This window comes from Oncorhynchus mykiss, chromosome 16 (genome assembly GCF_013265735.2).
Source record: "Oncorhynchus mykiss isolate Arlee chromosome 16, USDA_OmykA_1.1, whole genome shotgun sequence".
Classification (NCBI taxonomy): Eukaryota; Metazoa; Chordata; class Actinopteri; order Salmoniformes; family Salmonidae; genus Oncorhynchus; species Oncorhynchus mykiss.
This window is the reverse complement of record NC_048580.1, coordinates 27,212,189-27,226,607: the sequence shown is the minus strand read 5'-3', so window position 1 is coordinate 27,226,607 and position 14,419 is coordinate 27,212,189. Positions and strand designations below refer to the sequence as shown.

Below are 14,419 nucleotides of genomic sequence, written 5' to 3'. Positions count from 1 at the left end.
CCTCTCCATCTCCCTCCCTGCCTCCGATTCCTTCTCTTCTTCCCCATTCCTCACTTACAGTGCCTTGCGAAAGTATTCGGCCCCCTTGAACTTTGCGACCTTTTGCCACATTTCAGGCTTCAAACATAAAGATATAAAACTGTATTTTTTTGTGAAGAATCAACAACAAGTGGGACACAATCATGAAGTGGAACGACATTTATTGGATATTTCAAACTTTTTTAACAAATCAAAAACTGAAAAATTGGGCGTGCAAAATTAGCCCTCGGTAAACTGCCCAGTGGGTGCTGCCCATATGTATATACTGTACTCGATACCATCTACTGCATCTTGCCTATGCCCTTCTGTACCATCACTCATTCATATATATTTATGTACATATTCTTTATCCCTTTACACTTGTGTGTATAAGGTAGTAGTTTTGGAATTGTTAGGTTAGATTACTCGTTGGTTATTACTGCATTGTCGGAACTAGAAGCACAAGCATTTCGCTACACTCGCATTAACATCTGCTAACCATGTGTATGTGACAAATAAAATTTGATTTGATAATTGAATGTTAGTTCCTCTACCATAAGTTGCCTCCAACGTCATTATAGAGAATTTGGTTGGGTGGGGTTCCTGTCTGTAAAAATCCCATTTGTGGGAAAAAACAAATTATGATTGGCTGGGCCTGGCTCTCCAGTGTGTGGGCCTATGCCCTCCCAGGCCCACCCATGGCTGCAGGTCCTAATACAAGTATTTAAATTGACTGTTTACCTTATATGAACTGTAACTCAGTAACATCTTTGAAATTGTTGCGTTTATATTTTTGCTCAGTATAGTTGCATTGACTGTGCCAGGCTGCCTACACCTTTGCCTTGTGATTGAAACTCGGGGTGGAATCGGGAAAATAAGACCTGTGCAACACCGTACACCTTTTTTTTTTCCTTCATAAAGAGCCAACCCTGAGGTATGTAGTTGAAATCGTTCGCGACCTATTGAAGTTTGAAGGTCCGAATGTATGGCGAATATCGAAACTCAAACCAATTTTACCACGGTGAAAAACGATTGGAACCATTTCCCTATTTGACCGCTAAATTTTACGAGTATTATTACTCATTCTGTGGTATTTTAGCACAGATAGAACAATGAGACAGATGTATAAATGTGAAGCATCCGCTTGCATTTCCACTCACTACACAATATGGTAGTGAGAGGAAGCCGAAGTGGTAGAAGATGAATCGAAATGGATTTGGGCCGACATTCTGCGCATGTTCTCATCGATGAAACATTTGATCTCGAGGCAGTTTAATATTCCCAAAACCAAAATCTGTTATGAACAGTAGATTTTGAAAATATCGCGTTGTTTTGAAGGTGCGCAAAGACGAATAGAGCACTTTAAAGTAGGCGTTCCCTAACGGAAAAATGCAGATGTCACGCCAATAGGAACTCATGCTTGGCTCTGCCCACTATGACTCATTTGCTCCTATTGGAAACGACCTGCTATGGTCTCTTGGTTTAGTTAGAAAAAATAATCTTTGACTCGAGTCTTTTTTTCGTTATCAACCACCGGCATGCGCAGTGCGCATGTTTATTCACACTTCCTGGTCCGGAATTTGGAAAACTGCACGACAGGAGCGGGGTGAAAAGTACAGCAGTGCATAGTGGACCCATAGGGCAGTGATCCGCAAAGACACTTCGGGACCTACTCAACTACCGCAGGTGGAATGACGTTCTGGTGATCTGGGTATGGAAAGCTGGGCCTTTTGTTGTCGGCTCTGGGTGACATGAAATTTCGCTGCGGTCGCTACCCCGTGCCAACTCTACGACCATGGCCTCGCCACTGCCCCCCTGCACAGCTGTCATATACTCTGCCCTGGCAATCGTCGCTCTTCTCCTGCTCACCGCGACTGCTGTGAATGCCTCCCAAGGCGACAAGGAGCCAGTTTACCAAGACTGTGTCACGCAATGTGTCCGGACCAACTGCACCGGAGCTCGGCTCAGAGGTTTTCAGTCTACACAGGCGCCTTACATGGCGCTGACAGGTGAGGGTTTTCTGCCGCTGCCACGTTCTGGAAGTTTAAAAACCAGCTAGCTCGCGCTGGGGAACCAGTCGCCAGCCATCTAACGTTACTACTAGAGCAGCATCCACTGATATCGTAGCTAGCTAACCAATTTCGTTATCAGTGTGGAAATGAGAAATGCTTAAAATGCATATTGCTGTCATTTAAATGCATGTTTGGCTGTTCTGCATTGGTTAGCTGTTCGTATACTCAGACAGACAGTGTTCCATTTTGGTGATCACTGCACGAGGTACTGCGTGAAGTTTTGAAGCCAGTTGAGCATTTGAATTGGTGCTGCTAATGAATTATTTGTGATGCAACAAGCCGTAGCCCATTTGGCTTCTGTCAAATCAATTAACTACAGACTCTCAATGAACATTATGGTGTTGTGTTCCATCAGATAAGTTGGCTTACTGCTGTAGATTGTCAGGAACGATCACAAGGGACAGAAAGTTGGAGTTCTTTGCTAAGCAAGTGCAGAGTAAAAAAGAAGAGTGAACCCATAGGCTGTTGTATTTGAACACTGCCCATTTTATTTAGTTGTGTGTGCTCTCTTTACTACATGTATTTGTCTCCAACTTTCTGTCCCTTGTCCAGGCTGGACGTGTCGTGATGACTGCCGGTACCAGTGCATGTGGCAAACAGTGGGACTTTACCAGGCTGAAGGCTACAGCATCCCACAGTTCCATGGAAAGGTATGGTTCTATGCATTCTATGGTCAACCTTACCGTGAGATCCTTAGTGCAGAGTTATCCAGTGTCAATAAATGGCTTTCGGATAACAACCTTTTTCTGCATCTTAGAAAAACCGAATCCCTCGGTTTTAGTGTCAAAGTGGGCACAAAATCTGAGGTGAGTTACCATGAGTGTGAACTGAATAGGTACCTAAACGGTGAGACTGGTCCTGAAGGTTTTAACAATGTTAAACCAAAAAATTTAAATTCCTAGCTTGGGACATCCAAATATTTGGATAGTGACACCCTAAGGACTCTGGCAGGTGTGCTAGTTCAGTGTCACTTTTGATTGTGTGCACATCATGGTTAACCAGCAGACCCAAACATCTAAAGAATAAGCTACAGACCAATCAAAACAAGCTGGTGAGAATTGTACTGAAGCAATTTAAGCAGCTAGGCTGGCTATCTGTAGAGAAAAGGGTAATATTAATTCAACTGTTCCACAGATTTATTACTGACTCAGCCCCAGGTACCTATCAAATTATTTGACTTATATTAGAGATTTCTGTTGTATAGCACACTGTATTACTTATACAACTAATATAAGGACAGGACATGAGATGGGAGTAGAAATTAACGTGGGCATTGTTTAATGCGTTTCACAGGAAGAACATTTCAACGTAGGTAAGCAAGGGGTTACAGGTGCCCTAAAGGGACAAACCTAGAATATCAATACACAACATATTCCTCCCCCTTTGCCTTTAATCACTCGTAAGGAAAAAGTAAATATTCACTGTTTTGCCTATTGTTTTCTTTTTAATATAAGTTCTCTTAATGTAAATAAATGATCTTTTCAGAATAACCTTTTCTAAACTAGGGATAGAGGGTAGACTTGCCTCAGTCCCCAGACTTAACCCAGGGGTGTATTCTGCCCCAATGTCGGAGGTTAGTCTGAACTAAATAGTCAACTTGTCAGGGGGTCGTCTTTCTCTTGCAGGGTAATGACGACATACAGGTGAGTCTACAGTAACATTATCTCTGAGTGAGTGGTGATGGTGTATGCCCAGACTCGGGTGCAAAAGGTACCCTGAGTAGGCACTCTGGCTGGTTCAGGTGAGTCTGGAGCATTTTCCACATTTGTAGGTTGCTGCAGTGGATGTTCAAGTGATAGGTCGTAGTCATGGTAGGTCTCCAGTAGCTGATCTTGGTTTGTCACTTGACATGAGTCATCTCTGAGGTTGGTTCCTGGCAACAGTTGATCTACGTGTCTCCTCCAGATTATGTTTTCCGGTGTGTGAACTGTGTAGGACACAGGCCCTGTTTGTGCAACCACTGTGGCTGGTATCCACTTTGGACCTTTGCAGTAGTTCTGAGCAAGAACTCTCTCTCCAAATCAAATTTATTTGTCACATACACATGGTTAGCAGATGTTAATGCGAGTGTAGCGAAATGCTTGTGCTTCTAGTTCCGACAATGCAGTAATAACCAACGAGTAATCTAACCTAACAATTCCAAAACTACTACCTTATACACACAAGTGTAAAGGGATAAAGAATATGTACATAAAGATATATGAATGAGTGATGGTACAGAAGGCATAGGCAAGATGCAGTAGATGGTATCGAGTACAGTATATACATATGAGATGAGTAATGTAGGGTATGTAAAGCTTCTGTCTTTTGCTTTGCTCTGTCTCCACCTGTGCTCTCTGTTGTTTCTGTACAACCTGTCTCATCTTTGGAGGTCTCAGGATGTCGAGTCGCGTGCGATGCTGTCTTTTCATCATGGCTGACGCGGGTGCCACTTTGGTTGTAGCGTGGGGAGTGTTTCTGTAGGTTAACAGGAAGGTGTTTAGACTTTATCGTTTGGACAAACCTTTCAGCGAGGCCGTTCGTTGCAGGGTGATACGGCGCTGACTGGATGTGCTGAATTCCATTTGCTTCCGTGAATGACCGGAACTCTTCAGACACCAGTTGGGGGCCATTATCACTAACGAGTTGCGTTGGCAAGCCAAAGCGACTGAAGATTGACCGTAGCTCTTCGATGGTTCTCTCTGCTGAGGTGCTCTTCATCACTGTGACCTCAGGCCATTTGCTGTGTGTGTCAACTACGACTAAGAACATACGATCCTCCAGTGGGCCTGCATAGTCTGTGGACTCGCTGCCAAGGCTCCTCTGGGAAGTCCCATGGGTGTAGTAGCGCTAGCTGAGGTAGGTTCCTCATCTTTTGACATGCAGAACATGACTTGACCTTGTCTTCGATAGCTGCATCCAGACCTGGCCATCAAAAGTAGCTGCGTGCAATCTCCTTCATTCACACCATGCCACAGTGCCCTGAATGGAGTTCTTCAGGCACCTGCCTTCTCAGTGGCGGCGTTATGATGACTCAAAAACCCCATAGCAAGCATCCAAACTGAACTGTGAGCTCGTTTCTCCTCACTAGGTAAGGTTGTAGGCTGTCCGGATTTCTCCTTTTCCACGAGTGACAATGTCCATGACCTCAGACATCACTGGATCAGTGTGGGTGAACCTTTTCACTTGGACAGATGTAACTGGGGCGTTTGTCACTTCCTTGAAGTAGAAGATTTCAGCCTGGGAGTGCTCAGTGTGTGCGACAGGTAAGGGAAGCCTTGAGAGGCCGTCTGCATTGCAGTGCTGCTCAGACCTTCTGTACTTGATATCGTACTGGTGAGCAGATAACAATAACGCCCATCGCTGCATGTGGCTGTCTGCAAGCGACGGAATGCCGGTGTGGGGACCAAAGATGGAGGTGAGGGGTCTATGGTCCGTCAGCAGTGTGAATCGTCGGCCGAACAGAAACTGATTAAATTTCTTAACCCCAAACACAATGGCGAGTGCTTCACTCTATCTGTGCATAATTGCTCTCGGCTTTACTTAAGGTCCATGATGCAAAAGCAATTGGCCTTTCTTCACCTGATGGCATGATGTGTGAGACAACGGCACCAACGCCATAAGGCGATGCATCACATGCCAACTGTAATGGCAAGTTGGGGTTGAAGTGGGTTAGGGCCTCTGACTGAGCTAAGGCTGTTTTCACTTTCTTGAAGGCCTCCTCACGTCTGTCTGTCCACTTCCACTGTTTGGTTTTGTTAAAAAGTTAATGTAGTGGCTTTAACATGTTAGCTAGGTTTGGCACAAACTTTGCGTAGTATGTCAGTAGTCCTAAGAATGATCTCAGCTGACTCACGTTCTGTGGGGATGGAGCTTCCGCAACGGCCTTCACCTTCGATGGCGCCTTGTGGAGCCCCGAACTGTCGATGACGTGGCCCAGATACTCAACAGAGGTACTCATACTCGCATTTGTCCTTCCGGACCCTCAGACCGTACTCTAATCTCTGTAGTGTAGCGTTCAGGTTTCTCAGGTGCTCCTGCTCGTCTTTGCCGGTGATGAGTTGATCATCGAGGTAACATTGGACCCCAGTGAGTCCGCTCAGTATCTGGTCAATAGCTCTTTGTCTGAAAGGGACAAAACATGCAAAAATTCTTCCTCTTCAGACAGGGTATCACTTTGTTCATCCTCTGTGTGCTCCATTTTATGTACTTCCTGAAGTCGCTTTTCCTTTGTTCAGTACTTTTGTTTGATTGTCTTTTTGTTTTTACACGCATGTTCGATGTGACCCTTTTTTCCACAACTTCTGCAGTCTGTCTTTGCACCAACACTCCTCTGCTTGGTGACCTGGTTTCCCACAGCGATAGCATGGGTTGCCACCCCCTGCCTTGTTTTTTAACCACGTAGACACCTTATGCTGTTGTGCGTCTTTATTTGCCATTTCCATTGACGTACTCACTTCTATTGCCTTCTGCAATGTTAAGTTACTCTCGGTCAAAAGGCGTTTCTGAATTGCCTCGCTGCGCATGCCACACACTATCATGTATAGTGTCGCTCATTGATCGGCCAAATTCAGTGTTCAGATAATTGTTTCAATACAGCCACAAACTGTGAGATTGATTCCCCCTCCTCTTGATTTCTCTTATGAAACTGGAATCTCTCTGCGATCATCAGTGGTTTGGGAGAATGTCCTTTTAAGGTAGCCACAATTTCATCATGTTATTTATCACCAGGTTTTTCAAGCGTTACTAGGCTGGGTAGTAGATTGAATGTTTTTCCTCCCATAACAGTCAAACATGTTGGCACAACGACTTCTGCTTTAATTCCATTTGACAACACAAAGAACTCAAAACGTTTTGTGTAAGAACTCCATTGTTCCACAGATTTATCAAATGTCCCTATATTTCCAATCAATGCAGAAATGTTCGGTTTATTTTTCATTCTCACACTTTTCAGACAGTCCCTTACTCCCAGACCCTTTTTTCCCTTTCTTTTAACTCACGCTAACTTCAGTTTCTCCCGCAGCGAAACTCTTCCTATCCCTCGAGGCACTCGTGGCCATGACATCAAAGGCTAGCTAGCCTGTTGACTCTAGGGGGCACTATTTTCATTTTTGGAAAAATAACGTTCCCAAAGTAAACGGGCTATTTTGTCAGGACCAGATGCTAGAATATGCATATAATTGACATCTTAGGATAGGAAACACTAAAGTTTCCAAAACTGTAAAAATATTGTCTGTGAGTATAACAGAACTGATATTGCAGGCGAAAGTCTGAGAAAAATCCAATCAGGAAGGGACTCTGATTTAGAAAGCGCTGCGTTCCTATTGAGCAGTGAATGAGATATCAACCAGATTCATTTTCTATGGCTTCCCTAATGTGTCTAGTGTCACAATACATAGTTTCAGGCTTTTATTTTGAAAAATGAGCCTGAACGTCAACATTGTGTCAGTGGTCAGCTGGAGTCTCTTAGTGTTTTGTGCGTAACACACAAATGCGGCCATTGTTTCTCTCTTTCCTACTAAGAAAGCATCTGTCCCAGGTGGTATTTTATCAAATAGATATTTGAAAAACACCTTGAGGATTGATAAACAACGTTTGCCATGTTTCTGTCGATTTATTATGGAGCTAATTTTGAATATTTTTCGGGGGTTGTCGTGACTGCAATTCCCGGTCGAATTCTCAGCCAAACGTGAAGAACTAACGGAGTTATTTTGGCTACAAAAATAATATTTTCGGAAAAAAGGAACATTTGCTATCTAACTGGGAGTCTGATGAGCTTCAGATGTTTTCACTCACAAAAGGTAAACGATTTAATTCGATTGCTTTTCTGATTTTTGTAACCAGGTTGCCTGCTGGGCATAATGCCTGCTAGGCCTAATGCTATGCTAGGCTAGCGATAAACTTACACAAATGCTTGTCTTGCTTTGGCTGAAAGCATATTTTCTAAATCTGAGATGACAGGGTGATTAACAAAAGGCTAAGCTGTGTTTCAAATACTTCACTTGTGATTTCATGAATATGAATATTTTCTAGTAATATTTATGTCCGTTGCGTTATGCTAATTAGTGTCAGTTGATAACAACGCTCCCGGATCCGGGATGGGTAGTTACAAGAGGCTAGCATCACTCGACTGGCAAGCTCCACGTTTTGTTTGCGTCTTTCTACAGCGAAAAAAAATAAAGAACCAATTTAACTCATAATTTCTGCCGAAATTAATAAAAAATGAAAAGCTGATATTTCTTAAGTCAATAAGTATTCAAACCCTTTTTTTATGGCAAGCCTAAATAACTTCAGGAGTAAAAATGTGCTTAACATGTCAGTTAATAAGTTGCAAGGACTAACTATGTGTGCAATAATGGTGTTTAACATAATTTTTGAATGACTACCCCATCTCTGTACCCCACACATGCAATTATCTGTAAGGTCACTCAGTTGAGCAGTGAATTTCAAGCACAGATTCAATGACAAAGTCCAGGGAGGTTTTCCAATGCCTCACATGGGTAATAAAAAATTAAAAAGCAGAAATTGAATATCCCTTTGAGCATGGTGAAGTTATTAATTACATTTTGGATAGTGTATCAATCATAGGAGGCTGCTGAGGGAGAATGGCCAGCATCCCAGAGTCGCCTCTTCACTGTTGACGTTGAGACTGGTGTTTTGCGGGTACTATTTAATAAAGCTGCCACTTGTGAGGCGTCTGTTTCTCAAACTAGACACACTAATGTACTTGTCCTCTTGCTCAGTTGTGTACCGGAGCCTTGCACTGTTCTGTGAAGGGAGTAGTACACAGCATTGTACGAGATCTTCAGTTTCTTGGCAATTTCTCACATGGAATAGCCTTCATTTCTCAGATTTCAAGAATTGACGTACGAGTTTCAGAAGAAAGGTCTTTGTTTCTGGCCATCTTGAACCTTTAATCAAACCCACAAATGCTGAACCTCCAGGTACTCAACTAGTCTAAAGAAGGCCGGTTTTATTGCTTCTTTAATCAGAACAACAGTTTTCAGCTGTGCTCACATAATTGCAAAAGGGTTTTCTAATGATCAATTAGCCTTTTTTAAATTATAAACTTGGATTAGCTAACACAATGTGCCGGTTACTGATAATGGGCCTCTATACGCCTATGTAGATATTCCATAAAAAATCTGCTGTTTCCAGCTACAATAGTCATTTACAACATTGACAATGTCTACACTGTATTTCTGATCAATTTGATGTTATTTTAATGGACAAAAAATGTGCTTTTCTTTCAAAAACAAGGACATTTCTTAGTGAGCCCAAACTTTTGAACGGTAGTGTATGTTGTGTGTGTTTTATTTAACTAGCAGCCCTTAATCAGTATTAGCCCTGCTAATTTAAGTGGTTCAAGTCCTTGATTAGTTGGATAAGGTGCGCTAGTACTGCAATATATCAAATTAGTGGAACGATTTGGGGGTACTCAAGGAAAGGTTTAGAAATGAACCACTAGGCTATATATATGGGGATAATGAAAGACTAGGAGTCACTCACTCTATTTTGTCTCACTCTTTCCTTCTTTGTCCTGCTCTCTTCTACAGTGGCCATTTGCGCGGTTCCTGTGCTTTGAGGAGCCAGCATCTGCTCTGGCCTCTCTGCTCAACGGCCTGGCCTGCCTTCTGATGCTGCTGCGCTACCGCAGCTCTGTGCCACGCCAGAGCCCTATGTACTACACCATCACCGCCTTCTCTCTGGTGTGTTTGACTGTGTTTGTTTCGTGAGTGTGTCGTGTGTAAGACAGAGGTCCACCAAGACTTACACCATTGTAGCATTTTCCTATACATTGTAATGTGTGCATTTGAGTGTACATAACTTTTCAGAAACTTAACTTAACCTTTTTTGCTTATTCATATTAAAATATACTTATGTAAACTTGTTTTTTTAATAAGTTCTCTTTTTTTTCAGGTTTCTCTCAATGCTTGGTTCTGGTCCACAGTGTTCCACACCCGGGACACCTATCTCACCGAGGTAATGGTCAAAACCATAACCTAATAATCATAATCAGCCTAATAATCATAACCTACCTAACCTTCATACAGCAAGTGGTTAATACAGCATGTGTTACAATTAGGGTATAGCCATCTGTGACACATAGCATACGTTGAGAAACCAGGGTAGAAATCAATTCCTGTTGAATTGGACACATTTCTCAATAGAAATGCAGTTTCTTTTCTCAATTGAGTGAAATTTGGATGGAATAAAAGCCCCAACCCTGACAATCAGTTTGGATTTGCGGGTAGCTAGAACATACTTTAAGCTACAGTGTGATTCATTCAATGCCAAACCATCTGCCAGGACAAGAGAAAGCTTCCACTCAATCTTTTATAACAAACAGGCAATTAGCTAATCAGATGAACCAAACTCTAGGGTCTAATGACATTGTCGTCTTGTGCTGCCATTAAAATGTATGATCCTCAGATTACATCAGTCCGATTCAGATAGACCTCTCTCTACCAGTCACCAATTTTGTGGTGTTCAATTCACGAGTTGAAAACAACCTATTTATTTTCTATGAACACTTTTCAATTCATGAATTAGGATGCAGCGTAATAATTCGGATGGAACTGTTAACAGGCATTTGCCATGGATTGTTGTCAATAACTAACACCTCATCACCAATCCCTTGATGTCGAGGGTGATCTCTTCACTGTTTTTTGTTGTTGGGCAGAACTAACCGTTTTATAAGCAAAATATATATTTGCCAATTTGTTTGTATTTACCTTTCTTCAAGAAAATGGACTACTTCTGTGCATCTGCTGTCATCCTCTACTCCATCTACTTATGCTGTGTGAGGTAAGTTTAAAAACAGGCTTTTTTTCCTCAAGAAATATTGTTGATTAACCCCTATGACATACGGTAAAAACACTGAAGGATCATTGACAAAGACAAACTGCATCAGTATAGAATCGACCTCAATAAGCCGTGAGTGATAATATTTATGTTTTATCTTATGTTAATATACATACATAGCTGTTGCGGTTGGCAACAAATATTTCCTTCCATAAAGTGCTTTATTCCTGGGTTTGTTAATAGATGGCTCGTAAACACAAGGAAAATATGAAAGGTGATTATTAACCTCTGTGTGGTTCTATTTTAGGACAGTGTATGATATGACATTGACCCTTATATCTCCCCAGGACGTTGGGGCTGAAGAGGCCGGGGGTGTCCAGCATGGTAGGGGTTCTGCTCATCCTGGCCTTCACCTCCCACGTGTCTTACCTGACCTTCGTCAGCTTCGACTATGGTTACAACATGGCTGCCAACGCCACCATAGGTACGCTTAACCGTACCTTAATCCATAACAAGCAAAAAATACAAATATTTAATTCTAGTCAATTGTTCCCATGGTAACATTCACTTTAGCATTTCCCTGCTTGCGGTCAGTCTCAATCTCTTTCGTTTTCCCTACCACACTATCCTCTACCCCCTCCTCCCTCTCTCTCCTCATTCCCGCCTCTCTCCACCACCTCCTGTTCCCTGTCCCTCCCACAGGCATAGTGAACCTGCTGTGGTGGCTGTGTTGGTGCTGGCAGAACCGGCGGACACTGCCCTACTGGTGGAAGTGTGGCGTGGTGGTGGTGCTGCTCCATGGCCTGGCCCTGCTGGAGTTGCTCGACTTCCCGCCGCTGTTCTGGGTCCTGGATGCCCATGCAGTCTGGCACCTCAGCACTGTGCCTGTGCATTTCCTCTTTTACAGGCACGTATACCTCTTGTCTATCGATCTATTCCAGTGGAAGCTGATAGATAGAGAAATGGGGAGGACAGGCTCATTGTAATGGATACTTGCTCCCACTTACTCTACAGAGCACTTTTTCATGTTTTTGAAAGCTATAAACAGAGCTCACTCATGTTCTTCCTACTCCAAAAGTAGTCCTCGTGGATAATCCATAAAAGGACAGCACTTGAAACCTTTCAATAGCTTCCCCTCAACCTTTACACAACCATCATCCAACATCTAGGCTTGCATTTGTTTTGCACCTCTATTCCAAAACCAACTTTGTCTCTTTTTTTTTTTTCTTCCCCTCGACAGTTTCTTGATAGACGACAGTCTCCATCTACTCAACACAGAGAAGACTGGTGTGAAACTGGAGTAGCAGGAGCTCGTCACCACTTAACCCCACCTCTTTCCTCACTCACCAATCAAGGCAGCCGGACACCAGAATGGGGTGGAGCTCAGTCGCCATGGCTACCTGCACAGCACCTGCGCATCTATGAATTCCATCAAAGTATAGACTTTTTTGTTGTTGTTGACCGTTTCATGTTTTTTGGGGGGTTGTTGAAATTATTTGGAGTATTTATTTTTCACATGAGATTTTTCTTGACTTGAATGATGTTTGCATTCAGTAAGCTTTGCCTTGTATAGAGTGAGAAATAAGGCCCCTTTGTCATCAAACTTGATCTAAATACTATATTGATTCATAGAATCCTGGACATTTACACAGTAGACTCAATGCACATTGGGTATCCACCGGCAATCGTACGCATGCATATCGATTTGATTGAAGGCCTCTTAGTTAGTCCCATAACAGGCACGGAACACATTAGCTGTGTCAAAATCGGGCAGACATTTTGAAAGTGATCAAAAACGGGCCTTCATTCCTGGGTCATGTTCAATAGGCACGAAACGGAAGAAAGTAGTCTAAAACGGAGAGGTTCCATCTGAACTTGTCCAATGAGAAACGGTGTGCCCTAATTAACATAACCCTCTTGTCCATGAGGTCACGGTTTAAGTTTACATTATAGAAGCTGCAGCCACCAGATGGCTCCACTACCACCCATAAGTGGAATCCACTCTCGGCACAACACTGCATGTGCCCAAGTCTGTCTGTGCCAAAAGTGGCCTTACATACACAGGGAGAGAGGTGCCCGCTGTCAGGGTGGGGGTGCCAGCATATTGTTCTGGAGTGTGGGGGAAGGGGACCAGGGAGTATGTTTGGAGGCCATTCCAGCTGACTTTTTTTCTCTCTCTCGCCATCTCACCTTTATTTTTGCGCCTATGCTATTTCCATTGCTGCTTCTTTTAGTTGATATTCTTTTAAAATGGATTTTCAAGTGAGTATTTGTATTTGTTGCCATTTAGGATTTATTTGACATTGTGTTGATTGGTTTTCTCGGTTATGATCACTTTATTTTTTTTTTTGTGGGGGTGTGTTATCATTTAATGGAAGTCTTATTTTAATTCACCTTGATTGCCTTTCTGTGTGAGGGGGGGGGGGAAAAGGAGAGATGGGAGCAGGACAATAGGATAGAAGTATAGAGTTGTGGGCAGGGGGAGTGTACTGTGCAGTGAACCTATTGTACTTAACAAGTGAGGGTCAGACACAGGGGGTGACTGACACCTGGTTTACTGTGTGCCCCGCCCCCAGTTTTGGATGTGTTTGGATGCATTGCACCCATGGTCTCAATATCACACACTACTCGATGCTGAGATGCTACCACACCACTCTGGAGAATGTTTTCTCTCCACTTTTGCCTTACATGTATGTAACACCCTGCCTTGTCATTTTGTTGTTTGTGTATGTCCATTACACAATCTGTAGGCTTGGTAACTTATTACCATTTCCTTTGCCACATTTAACCATCTGCCTTTCCTATGTTGCTCTCTAGAACTAAACATTTGGCAACTAAATTGTAATAGCTTGAATTCATACAAAGTATGCCTCTTTCCATGTGTTTGCTGTGCCATAGTTATGTGCACTTTGTATGCATGTAACCGTGTGTGTGCATTCTAAATTCTGTCCACGCCTTTGTATGTGAGCATGTGAACAATGAAGAGTATGTGTCGCTCATGCCTCTCCTCAAGGTTCTGTTATTGCTGAGAGAGCTAATATATATATATATATATGAGAGACCCCCTGTGTGTGGCTTCACTGAAAGCCAGAGGAAGTGATATGTGGGGGAAGAGGGTTTCAGGAATAGTAACAGAGGACTTAGATTAAAAACAGTTTTGTTCTGAATCATATTATTTGCTTTATTATTTTGTTCCCCATGTGCTTTTTATAAACCATTGACATTCACCTTATGATATTGTCTGAATCCAAAACAAGGCGAGTCAACCCTTTGCTTTAGTCACTGTGGAAGTTATTTTAGTTCACTGGAAGCTAAAATGAAGGCAATGCCAAAACAGGACTCTGTTTCTATACAATACGATCTCAAAATGGAGACATCTCTTATCAACAACATTGTTCCATATTCAATAGCTCACCTGGCCTCAAGATGGCAGTATAAACAACCCAAAAATATGAATAATACCACCTTGTTGGGCTACATATTTCATATTACCTACTGTGATTGTAAGAGTGAAAACTACTGGTAGTTTATTATTTATAAATGAC

General features: G+C 42.6%; 1 protein-coding gene across 1 annotated transcript; it reads left to right on the top strand.

Moving 5' to 3' along the window:
• The first annotated feature begins 1,440 nt into the window (after nucleotides 1-1,440).
• On the top strand, nucleotides 1,441-14,101 carry pgap3 (post-GPI attachment to proteins phospholipase 3). The gene is made up of 8 exons (XM_021565445.2): nucleotides 1,441-2,027; nucleotides 2,643-2,740; nucleotides 9,626-9,778; nucleotides 9,990-10,052; nucleotides 10,816-10,877; nucleotides 11,222-11,358; nucleotides 11,577-11,781; nucleotides 12,115-14,101. The coding sequence occupies exons 1-8, from the start codon at nucleotides 1,814-1,816 to the stop codon at nucleotides 12,176-12,178; spliced, it is 996 nt and encodes a 331-aa protein (XP_021421120.1). The 5' UTR covers nucleotides 1,441-1,813; the 3' UTR covers nucleotides 12,179-14,101.
• Nucleotides 14,102-14,419: the final 318 nt, after the last annotated feature.

Coding starts and splice junctions, on each gene's coding strand:
- pgap3 (XM_021565445.2), top strand. CDS start 1,814: ATGGCCTCGCCACTGCCCCCCTGCACAGCTGTCATATACTCTGCCCTG. Junction 10,878..11,221: donor ATCTACTTATGCTGTGTGAG/GTAAGTTTAAAA, acceptor ATATCTCCCCAG/GACGTTGGGGCTGAAGAGGC. Junction 11,359..11,576: donor GGCTGCCAACGCCACCATAG/GTACGCTTAACC, acceptor TCCCTCCCACAG/GCATAGTGAACCTGCTGTGG.